Genomic DNA, 19226 nt, shown 5'->3' on the forward strand with positions numbered 1-19226 from the left:
AAGATGAAGAGTTGAATGAGTACAAGGTTAATTAGTTAAAAATTAAGAGATACTTAGAGGAAATGATGCATTTTTGACACCTCATGAAGGAGGCACCTATTTCACATGCGTGGAGGAGTTTGAAACTCAAAAATAATGAGATATTTTTATCTTTCCTCTATCTTATTTCAACTAGATCCCAAAAGTAAGCTAAACTAACCCAAAAATGGTCAAAAATTGACCAAACTGATCTGGAAAATTTTAGAATCAGTTTGCTTAGTTAGAGGCTCACTTTTTCCTATAAATAGAAACCTCCCCCTTTGTAAAAGCTTAATGGTGTTTATGCACTATTACTCTACTCCTGTCCTGAGCCATATTTTTAATAATTCAATTGTTTTTGGCCTCTCCAAAGTGAATTGGTGGCAACTCTTGCTTCAAACAAGAGTAGAACCCTCAATCCCTCAAGCCAAAGGAGAGCTTACAAGCTCTATGTAAGTTAATTCTCTTACTTGTTTAATTTTAAATCTATGGTTTCTTGATTTTTATGTTTTGCACTAAATTGAATTAAATTCAAATGCTATGCCTTGATGAAAAGCCCCCCCCCCCCTTCTCTTCTTTACATTCCAGCCTTTCTTAATCTTAGAAAGTTTAACTAAAGGATTAATTAAACTCTTCTATTGTTTACTCTCTTGAATTTAGAAAATTGTGTAGATTAGAGTTCTATGAATCTAATTTGGGTTAATTTAAGTCAATTAAAGAATGATAGAAATGAGAAATGGTCAACCATACAAAGGAGGTCATGGCAAAATTTTCCAGAATTTTGAGGAAAAGAAAGTTTGTTTTTAAGTTATTCCAAAAGAGTGATTCCCACCATTTTTGCATCTAAAAGAAATATTCTGATTACTCCATGTACATATTCACCTATGAATATGCATGGATAGATGTGATGTGAATCAGATAGATGTTAATGAATGGATGGATGGATGTGATGTGAATAGAGGTGATGAGATGTGATGTGAATAGAGGTGATGAGATGTGATGTGAATCAGATAGATGTGAATGAATGGATGTGATGTGAATAGAGGTCATGAGATGTGAGGTGAATCAGATAGATGTGAATGAATGGATGTGATATGAATAGAGGTGATGAGATGTGAATAGAGGTGATGAGATGTGAGGTGAATAGATATGATGAGATGTGATGTGAATCAGATAGATGTGAATGAATGGATGGATGGATGTGAGGTGATGAGATGTGAGGTGAATAGATGTGGATGTGAATCAGATAGATGTGAATGAATGGATGGATGGATGTGATGTGAATAGAGGTGATGAGATGTGAGGTGAATAGATGTGATGTGAATCAGATAGATGTGAATGAATGGATGGATGGATGTGATGTGAATAGAGGTGATGCGATGTGAGGTGAATAGATGTGATGAGATGTGATGTGAATCAGATATATGTGAATGAATGGATGGATGGATGTGATGTGAATAGAGGTGATGAGATGTGAGGTGAACAGATGTGATGTGAATAGAGGTGATGAGATGTGAGGTGAACAGATGTGATGTGAATAGAGGTGATGAGATGTGAGGTGAACAGATGTGATGAGATGTGATGTGAATCAAATGGATGTGAATGAATGGGTGGATGGATGTGATGTGAATAGAGGTGATGAGATGTGATGAGATGTGAAATGAATTAGATAGATGTGAATGAATGGATGAGATGTGATGTCATGTGAATCAGGATGTAAATGAATGATATGGGATGTAAGTGGATGTATGTGAAAGAATGGATGTGAATGTGTATGTGAAGAATGGATGTGAATGAGTATGTGAATGACTGGATGTGAATGTATGTGATAAAAATGGATGTGAATGTGTGTGATAAAAATGGATGTGAATGTGTGTGTGAAGAATGGATGTGAATATGTGAAAGAATGGATGTGAATGTGTATGTGAAGAATGGATACGGATGTGTATGTTAAGAATGGATACGGATGTGTATGTGAAGAATGGATGTGAATGAGTATGTGAAAGAATGGATGTGGCTGTATGTGAAAGAATGGATGTGGCTGTATGTGAAAGAATGGATATAGATGTGTATGTGAAAGAATGTGATGTGAATGAGTATGTGAAAGAATGGATGTGGCTGTATGTGAAAGAATGGATATAGATGTGTATGTGAAAGAATGTGATGTGATGTGACATGAATATATGTGGATGGGAAGTGATAGATATGAATGTATGGATAGATGTGAGAAGTCGTACATGTGAACGATTGGATGGATGTGGATGAATGAGATGCGATGTGTATGAATGAGATATGATGTGGATAGAAGTGATGTGATATAATGTGGATAGAATGTATGTGATGGGATGGTTATGAGAATGTATGTGTGGTGGATATGAACGAATGAATGTGATGGATATGAATGAATGTGATGTGATGTAAATGGAGATAGATGTGATGTGTGATGTGAACGAATATGATGTGATGAGATGTGGATATGGGTAGATGCGAGTGAATGAGATCTCATGCAGATAAATGAGAAAAGATGTGATGAGATGGAAAATGATGTGATGAGAATGGGAATACATATGAAATAAATGATAATTGATGTGGAACAATATGGAAAGACGAGAGTTCGTTATAGAAATTATATTTATGACATGTTTTTAAATGACTGTTTTATGTTAAGAATGCTGAGGGAAGCATTTTGACTTGTGAATGAGGTCGTGGGGGAGACCTAATCTGATAAAGTTGCAATAGCTGATGGAGGACGTGGAATTCCAGTTCACGGAAGTAAGGAGTCATTGCTATTATAAGTAATACATATGGGTGGTACTTGTTATGGCATATTATGAGTGCCTATGGTTTCATCATGCCAATCATTGGTAGGATCTTCATCCAATCCACATATTATGTTTCATCATGCCAATCATTACTAGGATCTTCATCTAATCATTAGCATTATCTTCATCAAGCAAGGCTTCTCATGGATCTTTTTCATCAGCTAGGTCTTAATGACAAGTCTATAGTTGTGATAAACTTTTAATAAGTGCTAACCCATGGGGTGTGACTTTCATGTGAGGATATTGAGATTTGATGTTTGATGCTTGTTTGAATATAGATGTGGTTAGTTCCCCAATTGCAAAGGATGCCTTGCGCATATAGGGACACCCTAGGATGATGTCATGGGATCTTTGTTGCATTGTCCAAATCTTCTAAAACATAAGATTGGGTGACCATGGCTTGGGTTGTCATGTGTATATCCCAAGCTAGTATATTACAAATGTCAATATAAATGTAGTCAAATGATTTCAACTGTGTTATATCATAAATGACTTAAGTTTTCACGCAGCATGTAGGATCTTCTAAAAATTGTGACATGTACAATGAAAGAGGAGGATATGGAGGCCCAATGTCTATTTTGAGAGTGCATCAATGAGGTGATGGCAAACCATGGTTGAAGGGAATATTTCTTTGGTTTCATGGGGCAGATAAGGCACAGGCTAACTAGAATGTAGTTTGACATGTGTTCAATAGTGGGGAAAATAATGTCCTACGTGTATCATTAATCGGTTTATCATCTCATTGGAGAGCATCACATAATAGATGTAGCAATTACACATAGCGATGCACATCGCCGACACTGAATAGTAATGGGCATCGAAGGAGATTTCCAGACACATTGTTGCACTCCTCTCCCATGGGTTGATGCCTTTAGCATGCTTCCACAAAAATGTGATGTGTTTGAGACCCTATGGTTCTTTAAGCATGCACAAAGCTCATTCACACACTTCAAACTACCTAGGTAATGGCTTCTCTAACACACTCCAAGGAAGGCAATGTTGGAGGTTTGCAGCATTGAGCACTAGTGGGGATCATACTTATGCTCCACGGAGTCCATTTCTACATGTGATCTCATGGTTGATGGGAACTAAAATGCAATATCACCATTATAGTACTTACGAATCTCCATGACCTTGTTAACATCTTTGACATTCAACAAAATCTTTGTTAATGTGTTTCCATTCTTCATGCTCCAAAGGTAGTCCAAGATTCTCTTACCCTCTCTTCTTACAAATGAGGGAAGGGGTTATGCATTGGTTTTGTTGTTATCTTGTAAGGGGATGCATAAATCTATCACATTTGATTGAGTTGGAAGTCCTCTGGGTAGGCTATCTAAGATGGCTATTGGTTGTGGGCTTGAGTTTAACGAAGCCTTAACTATTGCAGAGTAATTGGCTGAAAGAGAGTCCTCAAGTATATAGAACTCCTCCCCCCGCCGATGATTAGAGCTAGGCTCTAGAGGGACACACAACTCTTGGGACCCAATATTTATGCAATCCATAGAATGACATGGAGGCTACTTGTTCTTGTAAGAACTTTGCACTCACAAGAACTCGACCATTGGTGAAATGTAGATTCTTCTTGAAAGATGAAAAGGAGATTGTGCAGCTCATTGTAAAGAGGAACAAAAAGAAGTACACAAGAACAAAAATGAATGTTACAAAGTACACACCAAATGAATGGTGATTAACACGTTTAAATAATGTGGCCATTTTTTAATTGACCGTTTTAATGTAATTATTCTTATTTTTTTAAATCAAAAGTAATGGATATATATACACACATATATATTGTATTTTAATATTGATGCTCTCAAATATTTTTCTTGATCCATATAAAGGTAGGATGAAGTTAGTACTCTTTTCATGAGTAGGTAAGCTTTGATAGAAAGCATCTTATGCTAAATTGTGAAGCATACTAAGGGAAATCCTTGGAAAAGAATCAACTATGCCTCGCTTAAGGGAAAAAAAGCAATGATTTCTATGAACCAAGTGCAAGTCCCTTCCTTGATCTGGCCATGTGACCTATGGGTTTGGTCAGAATAGAAAGGATAGTTAAGGCCTTGACCCGTTAGATAAAATTTTCGTTAAGAGTTTTCCTGGTGGAATCGCCCAATGCTTTCTGGGTGAGGGAAGTTTTTTTCGAGTTCGGTTTTGAAAGAACCGCCAGATTAATCTCTTGTCTGGACATTCGTGGGTGATGCCCCGAGTGGGAAACTCTGCCCTACGTGCAAGGTTGCTACTTTTGCTGCTGCCCAGCACTCCAGAGTTCGATGCGCAGAGGGGGCAGGGGTCTCACAATGTATTCCTGAGCACCCTTCAAATGCATGGGTGTAATTTGAGAGAGAGGAGACAGGATTGTACCTCGAGGAGTGGATCGATGAGCTATGAGGCAAGAACACTTGGGTGTAATTTGAGAGAGAGGAGACAGGATTGTACCTCGAGGAGTGGATCGATGAGCTATGAGGCAAGAACACTTGGATATCGTGCCTATGGTGGTGGATAGACTAACCCGATGGAGAGTTTCCTCTTAGCGAGGCTGAGCAATTTCAGAGTAAGTTTCATTGTGTAGGATAGCATGTTTCTATGAACTATGAAGTTTATTTTTAGGGAGGTTATAGTTTCTATATGGGTTGGATGTAAGAGAGAAGAAGGGAAAGAAGCCTCTCACCAAGCAGCAATAGAAGGAAAAGGGTAAGAAATCAACACGAGAAGCGACCCAAGGAAAAGGGAAAGAAGATAAATGAACACGAACCTCCATCATCCACGACTGTGGCAGCAATGCCCAAAAAGAGGTCATGGCCAGAGTGGGAAGGGGTTGATGATGATGAAGATTCTGAGGAGAGTGCCCCTGAGGATGATGAGCATGAGTCCCATGAACGGGGTGATGAGTATTAAAAAATATGGATCTAGGCGGCTCATAATAAGTGGTTAAACTCATGTTTAAGGACTGATGAGATGATTAAAAAGATAATTAAGATATTAGCAACACAATGGCAATGCTCATAAGAAATTCACACAATGTCATTCCATTAGAGTTAATCCAAATACATCATTATATAGCCATCATGGAGCTCCCAACTCACAAGATATGTGCATCCTTGTGCCATCCATGTGTCCATAAATTCGCACACTATATGTGTCACCTTTTGCTTTCCATGTGTTACCTTTTTTACCATTGGCTTCACCTTTTATAAGTGACCATACAAATCAACCTTTGACATTAGACCCTTAGTCTATAATTTTTCCTAATGTGCATGCTTTTTCTCTTGCTCATGTGCCTTACTCCCTACCTTCCTTGTGCTTCATGGCACCACATTTCTCAACACCCCTCCTTGGTGCCATATGTCTAGGTTACTTCAAGGTGGTCGGATGCGAGGTTACAATAGTTACATCACTCCCTCCTCATTTCTAACTTGGCTGGGTAACCCAGAGGCTCTTTTGGCGTGGTTACTCTCTAGCTCAGAGATTATTTTAGAGATGATTGGGTTAATTTTCACTCCCCCAGGGTGCTACTTTGTCTACTCTTTGGTGGTCGAGTATTACAAAATTTTAGCTTGGATAGTGAGGGTTGTTTTTTAATTTACGTGCTCATATGGATGCTAACAAAAGTTTCTTGAAAATATATTCTCATATTAGAGATAAGGTGTGTGTATATGTGTGTACCAAATCATATCATGTTGAGATAAGATTTGTGTGCACCAAACCCTAGCCTAGAAGCTATAAAGGGATCAACTCTCTCTCATATTATGTGAGAGGAGAAAGGTATATTATAGGCCTTGTTTTAGCTTAAGCCTCTTAATAAAATTTTTTAAATATTCTCTCTCCTCTCTCTCTCTCTCTCTCTCTCTCTCTCTCCATGTTTATCTAAACCTTATCTTGGTAGCATCTCTCTCATCCATGTTTTTCAAGTTGCTACTCGTCCTTTTTTGCTGCAACGCGTGCCACTTTTTGATCGCTGCCAAACAACATCTCGACCTGCACCCGCGTTTTTCAGTGCTATCTTGTACCTGCTATAGCACCTTGTAGGCCATCGCCACACTGCTATGCCCTTAGCCATTTTTAGTGCTACCTCTGACTTTGCGCTTCTATAGGCCAGCACTCTTGCTCTGCTAGAGACAACTACCCCAAAGCTGGCCTATGCTCCCTCTCCGCTCAGCTTGCTGAAGCTGCATGGCATCAACAAATCTCCCATTCTTGCCTGCCAGTGATGTCGCCTTCCGTCGGGTCGTTGCTTCTTGTGAGAGTCAGTCACAGCCACATAGTAGCTATTGGTGTTGCTATGGCGGGGCCTAGATCCTAGCTCTAGTTGCACCTCTTTCAATTATACTACTTATGAGCCTCTTCTTTGACTCAAGCACCTGCTAGCATTGACCTGAGGATGGTGGCTACCACTCTCTTTCTTATCATAGAAACTTTGCCTATGACCTACCAGTTGGCTGCTCTATGATTTGTCAACCTGCTTCTCAGATGGTTGAAACTTTGCCTCCTACTATGCTGCTAAAAGTGCTATTGTGATGATTGAGAGCTTCACACACACAATAGTCCCTTGCATGCTCTAACAAGGGTCCCAGTTCCGAAAAAGCAATCTAGGACTACATCCCCTCAATCGGTGAACGTCCTAAGTAACCACCACTTTCCATAGTAAAATCTTTCATTAACATATATAAATGAACGAACAACAATAAAAAAGATAATGAATATATAACAATTACACTACTTGACATGAATTATAATAAAGTAATCTTTACTTACCTTGCGAAAGCCTTGCAACACTCAACAACATATCGAATAATGGGGTCTTGTCCACACCCAACATGCATGGCTAGGTTCTCTTTCGCGGTTTAGGCTCTATGCAGATATCGTCATCCACCTCGAAACTTGGAAGATCAACAGCCACCTCACCTCCTTGCCTGTCATACTTTGGTTGACTGGATGTACTCTGATGGGGGTATGTAGAGATGGCGATGACCAAAACAGTGATCTACGTGCACACACATGTAAGCGCATTAGGTAAACTTATGATTGTTCACTTTTAAAAAAAACATTCTTTTACTCACCTCTTCTCGTCCATCTTCTGACATGAGATACATGTATTGCGGGATGCAGAAGAACAAAGTCTTACATAATGTAAAGTTGCAAGTTTCAATTTCTTCATCTCGCACAATAATCCCCAAGTGCTCTGCACATAGAGTACTGTTAAATTTGCAGCAATGTGATGAGCTATGGTGGATCAAATGCTAGAATCAACATCATTAACAAAGAGATTAGATGATAATTAAGACGTGATTAGTGAGCAATTAACTGATAGCTTAATGTAGGCATGGATAATCAAAAACCAACAAATTCTCATTAGGCCAATGCCTCAATTTATAGAGTTTACATCCAAGCATCTAATCCCACTAATTTCTCCTTGATTCACTCCACCTCTTTTGCTTGATTCTCTCCACCTCTTCCCAGAATATCTCCACACCTCCTAAATCTCCTCATGCTACCCTTTATTCTCTCCCAGTAGATACTTCTCACCTTTTCACAGGTTCTCTCACATTTACAGATTCTCTTTTACAGCCTCTTGCCAAGGGCTTGTTCTCGCACACACCCTATTCGCTTGTATATTTCAACACCTCCCGTCAAGTGAATAATCCTAGCACACCTGGACCCTATACCAAGTTTTCCTCTTACTTGATAGTCTGCGACCAGTGCCTCAAGTCCTTAAACTCATACTCCTTAACACTCTCTCTCTCTATGTGTCCAAGGCTACTACAAGTGCCCGTGACCTTAACTAAAGTGCTCACACATACATCTACCACATGGCCTACATCATCGGTGGCTCAGAGGTGGTTTTACTCTGTTGGGGCAAGTTACATTGGGTTGTGGGGTTTCTCTCTCTCTCTTTCTCTTAGAAAAGATGATCTGACTCCACTTCCTTAGGAGCCTCCATGAAGTTTGCCGATGTCGTTCCTTCTCCACTGGGTTTGCTGTAGCAGTCTCTTGCCATGTGTCCTAGCTTTCCACAGTTGTGGCAAGTGAAGGTCCTTCCTCCTGCTCTGCCTCTTCCTCGTCCTCGTCCTCTAGAGAATCCTCCTCGGATGAAGAATGCTTTTTCTTCTCCAGCTGTTGAGTCCAACCATTTCTTCTCTTTGACTTTGGTCTCTTGCTCTAGTAGAACTCCTTCTATCTCGTGTAGCTTCAATTCAAGTACATTCTATAATGTTGCTACAATGTTTTCATATTCACCTTTGCCCACACTCTTCAGAAGCACTGCTAGTGCCTCATCATCTTCTACCTTTTTGCCAATAGCTGCCAGTTGTTGCTTAATGCTTTTATATCTATTCAAGTGTGTGATTAAAGGTTCACTTTCCTTCATATCCAATTTGTAGAATCTCATTAACAGATTTATCTTTGAATTTTTAGCTTGTGTGCCAGATAATTTATTGAGTTCATCCCATGCATCTTTTGCCCATTGTATCCCTATGATATGGTGAATGATTTCATCATTTAAACTGAGTGCGATAAGTCCCAATGCTTTTTCATTCCTGCTCTTCCACTCATTTTTCCCTCTCACCTCTAGGCATTCATCTCTTCCCTCCACTAGCCCCCACAGATTTTTCCTCATGAGCAGATACATGGTTTTTGTCTGCCATGTGTAAAACTGCTCCCCATTAAATTTGGCTATCTCTTGTGCCGTACTCATGATGATGTGAAGGGGGTCTTACCTCTTGATCCAATTTCAAGATTCAAGGGCAGTGTCTACCCTTTTACAACTCAATCTGGTGTTTAGGTGATGATTACAACAGATGTATCAGCATAAAATCATCAAAAATTATATTAAACCAAGGGTAATAAATCTGTACGAAATGGTTGGAGTGTCAAACCATCTCCGAATTGCAATCTGAAGTTATAGGGATCTGTATCAGATACCCAATGGTTAATTTGAACCCTCAATTGCACCAAAATATAGTGATTAGTACTGATTAATCATTGGTTAGTAAATTAATCCTTTGTTTTGTGTGAACAGAGTACGCGGGGAGTCCAGATCTGAGGCCTTAGAGTTTAAATGAGCTCAAATCCTTTCAAGGCCATGAATAGCAATTAGTCTAGTAGAGGATTAAGCCAATAAAAATAAGATTTGACCAAACATTGAATGCTTAATCTCTGTTTTACCAGTCACCTACAGATTTGATGAAAAGCTTGGATCTCGCTGTAGACTTGATCAAATCAAACAACTTGTAGAGCTCTTGAAAACCCCTAAGGCCAAGAGGAATTAGAGCCATTTCATCTGGAGCAGACAAGATCACATTTTTTCCTCAGAAAAATGGCGCTGAAAAATTAGCAAAAATCAGCAGATGTAGATGGCGGTTTGGAGATTTGTTTGAATGGGCTAAAGCCTTAGGAATGGTGGGCTGAAGCCTTGGGAGTATGACTATGTATGGCTAAGAGCTTGGAGGCTATTATTAAGCCTGGAGGGAGATCAAGTCCCTCCACCAATTGGGGGTACAGAAGCTCTTTGAAAAGAAGAGGTAAAATTTGATTATCTACTAATCCTGATTAGCTAGGTGATTAGCAAGATAATGGGCTCATAAATTTGATGGATTCTAGGCTAGACTCTGATACCATGTTAAATTTGCAGCAATGTGATGAGCTTTGGTGGATCAAATGCTAGAATCAACATCATGAACAAAGAGATTAGATGATAATTAAGATGTGATTAGTGAGCAATTAATTGATAGCTTAATGTAAGCATGGATAATCAAAAACTAGCAAATTCTCATTAGGCCAATGCCTCAATTTATAGCTGATAATCAAAAACCAGCAAATTCTCATTAGGCCAATGCCTCAATTTATAGAGTTTACATCCAAGCATCTAATCCCACTGATTTCTCCTTGATTCACTCCACCTCTTTTGCTTAATTCTCTCCACCTCTTCCCAGAATATCTCCACACCTCCTAAATCTCCTCATGCTACCCTTTATTCTCTTTCCCAGTAGATACTTCTCACTTTTTCACAGGTTCTCTCACATTTACAGATTCTCTTTTATAGCCTCTTACCAAGGGCTTGTTCCCGCACACACCCTATTCACTTGTATATTTCAACAAGTACAAACCATAGTGTCGTCAGTGTGTAGAAAATCTGCAGCAATGACGAGTACAAAGGTTGAACCCATAAGTACCTCCCTAAATACATTCCATCAGGAAACCACATCCTTGGTCTTGGAGAGAGCAAGATTTGTCGAAAAATCAGCCCACACCAAGAGCAAGCTGACAAGGCTATCATACGCATCCATGGTTCCCAACCTTGTCAATGACCCCATGAATCGTTGTAGTAGTGCAAGATTCCTGGAACAACATAACATATAAGTGGATTGCAAACTATATAACCATGACGAATGGAGAGCGTGACTAGCAGGGTAAAAGATCGTACCTGTGTTTTCGCTTTCCCAAAAGTGTGAGAGGTGATCAATGTTGGAATTGAGTCTTAAGTGGAGAGGGTCCACCACTTATGAATTAAAGTATTCATTTTGATAAGACCAATCACATGTTATTCCCAATGTTCAAATAATAAACTTATGTTAAAACACAAAGATGTTAAGTTTACTAACTGAATCCCAATAGGTCTATGTCGTCTTCCTTTGGACTCTTCAACCCATGCTCTTTGCTCTCACTACTCGATTGCACAAGGGTGCACATATCTTGTGAGTTGGGAGCTCCATGAGGGCTATATAATAATGATGTATTTGGATTAACTCTAATGGAATGACATTGTGTGATTTTCTTATGGCATTCACATTGTGTTGCTAATATCTTAATTATCATTTAATCGTCTCATTAACCTTAACCATGAGTTTAATTACTTGCTATGAGCTGCTCTAGATCCATGTTTTTTAACATCGTATCAGGTGGGCTAGCTCATTAATTAGCAAGTAGTTAGTCCTTTAAGCCACAAGTTGGTGATTAAGTAGATGCTAGTATTATAGCTCTGAGTTAGCTTAGTATTTCATCTGCCTGAGTAGCCATGAGCCCAACAAGGTCAAGTGCCTTGTCATGGCCACCCGGTGTTCCAAGGGAGCCCCCATTTTGACCTAGTGTGCCATATATGTCGCCCGTGGCTTCTTTTATGATGCCCTCATCAAGGGCACAACGTCCTGAACTTGCGAGGCCGCTATTCCCACACCTGCACCTACATGGTTTGATAGAGCTCCCTATATACATCCACCTTTCTTCTTCCATCAGCAGGTAAACGACACCCTTATTGATGTATTTCATCTCTTGTAATGACAAAAATATATTGATTTACACATTATTGTGATGCAATTTTGTATACTTAAATTATATCTATGGCATTATTTTTTGGTTTTGGTGTAATCGTTTAGATAATTGAATTAACAATAGAGACATACAGAGCAAGATGGATAGATATGGAGAGGGAGAGAGTGTGTGTGTGAGTGGTGACAAAGAGAAAGTTTAAGTGAGAGAGGGAGACTATGTTGCTGTCTTCATAAGCTGTAAGTCACGTGCATAGACATTTGATATTTTTATATGCTTTCAAAAGTTATTTTTATTTTAAATTTATGAGACCTTATAAATAGAATAGAGATTGCCATGTTCCACTACTCTTATATGGGTTCACCCACCAATCACTTTAATAACATGATGTTCGCAAGCATCTCAAGTAAAGCTCTTGCATTTTTCATGCACCTCAAAGAAAAAGAACCAAGATTGGATGCCCTTATGGAATCATGGACAACAATGTCTGAAGTGCAAAACCTCTACAAGAAGCTCACAAGAGAGAAAGTGGTAGACCTTGCAGTCAAGAACATGCTGGTCTAAGAGGTGAAAGTGGCCACAACCATTGGGATGTGGAGAGCCTTTGACATCATTGAAGAGGCAAAGGAGGATCCTCTTCGTGGAGAAGTTGCCACCTTCATTGCTAATTTGTGGTAGACAGAGAATGCCAAGGTGAGAGTTGAGGTCCCACATGATTTCATGTATTGTTGCTTGTGTTCAACATCTCATAGTAGGTATTTGTCATAATATGTTATAATATAATAGAAGTTTCATCTCTCTATGGTGTCTTTGTAAAAATAGCAATGATAGTGGCCCATGGAAGTAAACAACATTGTGTACACACATGCTTTCATGTATTGTTGCTTGTGTTGTAGGTGTTTGTCCTCCCCACTTCAATGTGTTGCAAGCGCCAAAATGTTATACACCTCCAATAAATTCTCTCTCTCTCTTTATATATATATATATATAGCTATTAAATATATGGAGAAGACTACTTTACATCCTTTTGTGCCATGTGGCAAAAAGGCAAAAATCATCACTCGCCATTTGGTTTACTAGCATAATTTTAGTGACATTATCCCACTACAACAAATTGTGAAATTTTCTCATTGTTTGTTGATAAACTTGATAAAACTAGTCTCATCCTGGTTCATTTTTGTGTTTGGGAGGATATATATATATATAATACATATATATATATATATATATTTCACTTTATCTGGATGGTGAAACGATTTGTGACGTTCTTTCATCAAACACGATATGTATAGTGTAAAGAAAATGAGTATGGTAGAAAGGAAAATGTGGATGTGAAAGGCGATCAAGGTCCATGTGAAAAGCGAGGGAGGGCCATGTGTAAGGAAGAATATATTGAAGCACTATGCTTTTGTGGGTACGCTGAAATACCAGAATCACAAAGATTACAGCAATGGATAATGTGGTATGATATGCGCGTGGGTATTTTGCATTGGGCATTATATGTGGACGTTTTGCAATGTCAATATTTAAATATTTGGGGTTGCGAGGGGGAGTAAGCCCTATATATATATATATTATGTATATATTTTGGGGTTTCTAATTCTTCGATTCCTGAGCACCCATGCGCTGTAAGTTTTTGAGAGTCCTTGTTCCGTCGAAAGTTTCACCTAGGTTACCATTGGACCACTTTGCAATAGTAAGTATCAGAAATAATTGGTGAGAGCTGTATTACAAATAGTGCAGGAGGGTGACAAAATCACCTGGATGGATGAGAAATAATTGGTGAGAGCTATGGTGAATTATTACAAATAGTGCAGGAGGGTGACAAAATCACCTGGATGGATGAATTTTATTCCTTGGATGGATGAATTTTGCACGGAGGGAGTCTCGCAAGCTTTTCCTGCATTATTATGCCCTCAAGAGCTCAAGATGCTCCCATCAACATATATATATACATCGAGTCCCATTATGGTTTGCTCATCCTCGAAGAGAACCCAGAGCTCTCACTTGCTGCTAGCCCAGCTGCCACCTTTCCCACCAGGTCTGGGCTTCTCTCTCTCTCTCTCTCTCTCTCGATCAAGCTTTGTCTTTATACTTGCATGTCTATGTATACACACATTTATGTGATTACACATGCATCTATAGAAACGTTTCTTCACAAACTTGCTATGTAGGTATGGATGGAGATGATGCTCACGTCTTTGAGCAAACATGTGTTTATTTATTTATACACATATGTATGCACGTGCGTTTGTATGTCACGCACGCATAGATATGTGTACCAGACATACATAAATGGAAGGATGGATTGCATGCTTGCCAGTGTATGGTATGCACATGTGCATGGGTGTCCAGATAAAGAGGGAGACATGGATGGATGTGTTGAGTGTGGAAATAACGGTCCGAATGGCAATCCTTGGCAAGGTTGTTTTGTACCTCTTTGGCTTAATGACATCTTCTGCTTTCATGTGAATGCGCGGTGCGTGGCTGCAGCTCTCAGTAACCGTGAGAAATATTCACGAGGAAATGGATGCTTTCTCGAGCTTTGGGAATCAGTATTGTGATCTCTATCAGGTAGAGTTTTTCTGAGCTTCATTCAAATACTATTCATGAGTATTATAAGGCTTTAGGTCTCTCTTGTCATTGTCTGCCTGATTTTGGCCATATAGTTGGCCCCCCAACAAACATCAGCTTTCTGGGGGCGAAAAAACAGTTGCGTACACCGGACTGGGATGTTGTTACCTCCTTCATCCTCCATGTAGTACAGGATATTGAGACCTTACACTTGATTTTCAAACTTAATTACCCTTATAGTCACCTGTCATTCTGGCAAGTTGCCATTTGTACATCCATAAATGCTTGCAGCACTGCATTCAAATTGCAATACCAGCCAATTGCCTGCATAAGTTATAAAGCCTCAGCCATACCCATCAGCAAGATGAAGGCAATAAAAATTCTCAGCATAACCATATTGAGAGAGAGAGAGAGAGAGAGAGTGAAAGAAGGCTATCTTAACGTCTTCAAAGGACCCAAAGGGTCTATGAGACCAAGATGATGAGTACATAATGTCCATGAAAACTCGTCGTGTAGTTATTAGGATCCATGGGGTCTCCCGCCTTATGGATAGGCGCAATAATGTAGGATGACCAAGTGGGGGGGAAGCCCTCTGAGAGGGCCCTATTAAACATATGGGCTAGGAGGGGTGCCAGGGTGTCACTTGCATAAGAGAGGTGCTCAGCCATCAGCCCCTCGTGATCCTCTGATTGGCCGTTCTGAAGCCTGTGTATAGCCTTGACCGCCATGTCTCCTGTGAAGAAGGTGGATGCAGGAGGGGGGGTTGGTGAGAGAGAGAGCGTAAGCTAGCTATGTCTTTTTTTTTCCTGTTAGATATCCTGCATTAGTGAATTCCCCACCCTAGGCGCGTAGAGAGCCCCCGCATGTAGGCAGTCTAGAGACCCGTCCGTAGATGGCGGTGCCTTCGGCTAGCTTTGGGGAGGCTCGAACCTAGGACCCTCCTGTCATGGGTAGGGCTACAACTCCGTCTAGCTATGTTAACATCTGCTGGTGAGGCTGAGAGAGAGAGAGAGAGAGAGAGAGAGAGAGAGATTTTCTGATCAGTTCACATAACAGCTGAAAGATGCTCTTAATTCTGCTGGACTGGAGTCATCTAATCTAATCATTGGCATTGATTTCACGAAGAGTAATGAATGGACAGGTAGCCTTCGCTTTTTTTTAAAAAAACTTGTATTGTCAGAGTAGAAAGGGTTCAGATATAAAGCTTTAAATTCGGATGCATCTTGAAGCTAAAAGCTGTTTGCAATTTTGATAAGGTGCTTTCTTGTGCTTTCAGGGAAGCATTCGTTTGATGGACTCAGCCTTCATACAATCTCCTCTAGGACACTAAACCCCTATGAGCATGCTATCTCCATCATTGGGAAGGCCTTGTCCGAGTATGACGAAGACAAATTAATTCCTTGCTTTGGCTTCGGTGATGGTATGCTGGCTTCCCTTATGTTCAATCTTGAAGGGGGGGGAGCTGCTTGCATATGTGATTAATTAGTCTATACACTAGCCGTGTGTTCTAAGTCTTTATGTTGGCTGACAGCAACCACCCACGATCAGAAGGTGTTTACCTTTTTCCGAGATGGCCGTCCTTGTGTTGGCATTGAAGGGATGCTGACGCGATACCGACAACTTCTTCCACACACAATTCTTTCTGGTTTGTAATGCTAAAATCAGTTGCTAATGATTAATTTGTTTTTGAAGTGTTAACATATGTGAAACTGTGGTGTCTTTGCTTTGCAGGACCAACCTCCTTTGCTCCAATCATAAATGCTGCAATCAATGTAGTGAAACAAAGCGGAGGCCAGTACCACATCCTTATCATTATAGCTGATGGGCAGGTAACACCAGAGTTTACGTGGAAAAGCATATACTTTGTATAGGTCTTGGACTCTCGTTTTATGAGTCCACTTGATGTCATATCAGCTGATATGAGATCATTTAAGCCCATACGAGTTTGTTTTTACAGTTTCAAATGCTGCCTCTTTACAGGTGACTGGAAACATCGGTATGAATAGAGGAAGGCTAAGCCTGCAAGAGAAAACCACTATCGATGCAATTGTCGATGCAAGGTGTGTCATGTTAGCAACTCAATCAAGCCTTTTGCAAGCATTTATATGTGTTGTGAAGGCCTTCTATGCCATGATGCAGTAACTATCCACTATCCATTGTGTTGGTGGGAGTTGGTGATGGTCCTTGGGATACAATGCAACAATTTGATGATGCCATACCAAAGCGCAAGTTTGACAATTTTCAGGTGTCAATTTGTCACCCCGTGGAGGTCTCCTTTATTTTGTTGGTTATAAAGTCTTAACGTGCACTGAGGATCATACTCTCTGCAGTTTGTGAACTACACTGAGATCATGGACAAAAACCCTCGTTCGGAAGAGAGAGAAGCAGCATTTGCACTGGCTGCACTAATGGAAATACCAGAGCAGTACAAGGCAATCAAGTACTTGCAAGGCATAAGGTAGGGCTGTGTTGGTTGATGACAATTGTTGCTTGTGATGGTGTGGAGATCATAGGCAAGATTGTCCACCAACAGTATGGACCCTCAAATTGTGCTGAATATCCATGAGGATTTTGTGCATGCTGACTTTGTTGTTGTTGTTGCAGCCTACCAAGAGGAGATGGAAATAAGGCACTTGTCCTGCCGCCTCCCATATAACAGCCTCAAGTATTGAACCCAACTTTTCATTTATGTTTGTTGAACAGGCTACATGGCAATCATGATGTTGTTTAGCGGACTAGACCATCCAATCAGCAGAAGACATGAAGGGAGTGCCTCAAAGATTGTACAGTTAACTATAGCATGCAAAGGCATAATTCCAGCTTTCCTGAAATTTGAACTTCTTAGAAATGTTTAGTGCTGTCGGCACGCTCAAATATTGCTGTTGTATAAACCTGATACATACATGTATGCCATGCTAATAAGTAAACATCAAGAAATATGTAGTCGGGAACAGGTGAAATTGTAACATGTTAACTATGTGGAAGCTGATTGATGATGATTAACGCCAAGCAAGAAAGATTAACGCTAATCACATATGCAATGATGAGTAGAGAGAAGGAAAAGAGAGATTCTTTATCTAACCTACTCCTAATGCATATTAGTGAATGAATGAATAATTACAATGATTGCAGATCACAAATCTGACTCTTGAATGCTATGCATAAACTAAATCCTTACTATCCTCCTTTGTGTCTCAGTGAGCTTTAACCTCTAGTAGATTCTCCACTTTCTTGCCATTGCCTATGGTCTTTGTGGTTGAAGTCAGTCTTTGATAAATGGCTTCCAAGCGAACTGGACTTTTGTTAAATTCTTGACTCCATCGAGCTTGTTGTTCTTCGTATTCTTGACGCCTTCAAGCTTCACATTCTTTTGGAAATCTGGCCATAGGTTCTTTTCATTCTTGAAATTAGCAAGCTTTGTGATTTTCTTCTTGTTGCAAGTAAGTCTCATCGCTCTCTCGTATTGCCCGCAAATACTTTTCGTAGGGTGGCTCCTCAGCCATGAAATCAATGCAAGTTTTGCCTACTAGACTCTTCTACATGCATAATGCAAGACCCTAAGGTTGATGCAAACTGAAAATAGAGCTGAAAACACTAATTTAGGGGCTGATTTAAGGGAAAAACACAAAAACCTTACATTTGTGCTAAAACCCTAAAAACCCTAACTTCAAAAACCCTTAGCATGCAAAAACTCTACTTAGGATGAACCTAGATGTTGTGACACCAATGTAGCATGCTAACTATGTGGAAGTGTGATTAATGATGATTGATGATGATTAATGGGCACTTTCGGGAACCATTTAGGCTCCCAAAATTGCTCCAAATTGTCCACATACGGCCTCTAACTTTGCCCTTTAGGAGGCTACAAGAAGTAATCATGTCTACGTGGCACTATTGGAAGCTATGCATGTGACAAAAATCTCATGTGCAAATGAGAAGGATTGTCTTATCACTATATGAATTTGTTATAATAATAATGCATGGTAAGCCAAATAATCTTTATGTGAGGTTTATTTATCCCTTACAAAAGGCAGCAAGATGAAATGTCGTGTGTTCATGACCTTTGTAGTTGTATAGATTTGATATAATGAATGGTAAGCCATGCAAATGCACTTGATGGATACATTTGTAGGGTGGTGGCTAGGATCTACACATGATGCTAGAATTATAAGGATTGCATTGTGTAGAAATGAAGCTTTATTACAACAATGACAAGTTTTGTGATTGTCAACTAGTACCTTCCACCGATATAGTGCAATAGCAGCAATGTAATGTAAGAAAGATAATGCAATACACACTTCTCTTTTTGTGTTAATGCAAGCAATACATAGACCAAGTTATCTTGATGCCTTCATGTTCCATGCTATGAGCTTAGGGTATCATCCCATAGGATAGAGACTCACAGAGTTGAGTCGATGCCTAGAGAGGGTAGGACATATAGACTTTGTGAGACAAGAAGAGCACTATGATTGCGAGTGCCTATTGTACTATGAGGTTAGAGGGTTCAAAGAGGGCTTTGGACCCTTATCCTGGATCATGGAGTACCCA

At 39.8% G+C, this 19226-nt stretch overlaps 1 protein-coding gene across 1 annotated transcript; it reads left to right on the forward strand.

Annotated features, from left to right (window-relative positions):
* The first annotated feature begins 14005 nt into the window (after nt 1-14005).
* On the forward strand, nt 14006-17655 carry LOC147625426 (E3 ubiquitin-protein ligase RGLG1-like). The gene is made up of 10 exons (XM_086818763.1): nt 14006-14145; nt 14598-14678; nt 15735-15819; nt 15955-16098; nt 16210-16323; nt 16410-16507; nt 16659-16738; nt 16818-16923; nt 17009-17136; nt 17283-17655. Exons 2-10 carry the CDS (start codon nt 14631-14633, stop codon nt 17332-17334), a joined length of 855 nt encoding a protein of 284 aa, XP_086674889.1. The 5' UTR covers nt 14006-14145; nt 14598-14630; the 3' UTR covers nt 17335-17655.
* The last annotated feature ends 1571 nt before the right edge of the window (nt 17656-19226 follow it).

The sequence above is a fragment of the Cibotium barometz genome, chromosome 24 (genome assembly GCF_041138505.1).
Source record: "Cibotium barometz isolate CiBa-2024 chromosome 24, ASM4113850v1, whole genome shotgun sequence".
Lineage (NCBI taxonomy): Eukaryota > Viridiplantae > Streptophyta > Polypodiopsida > Cyatheales > Cibotiaceae > Cibotium > Cibotium barometz.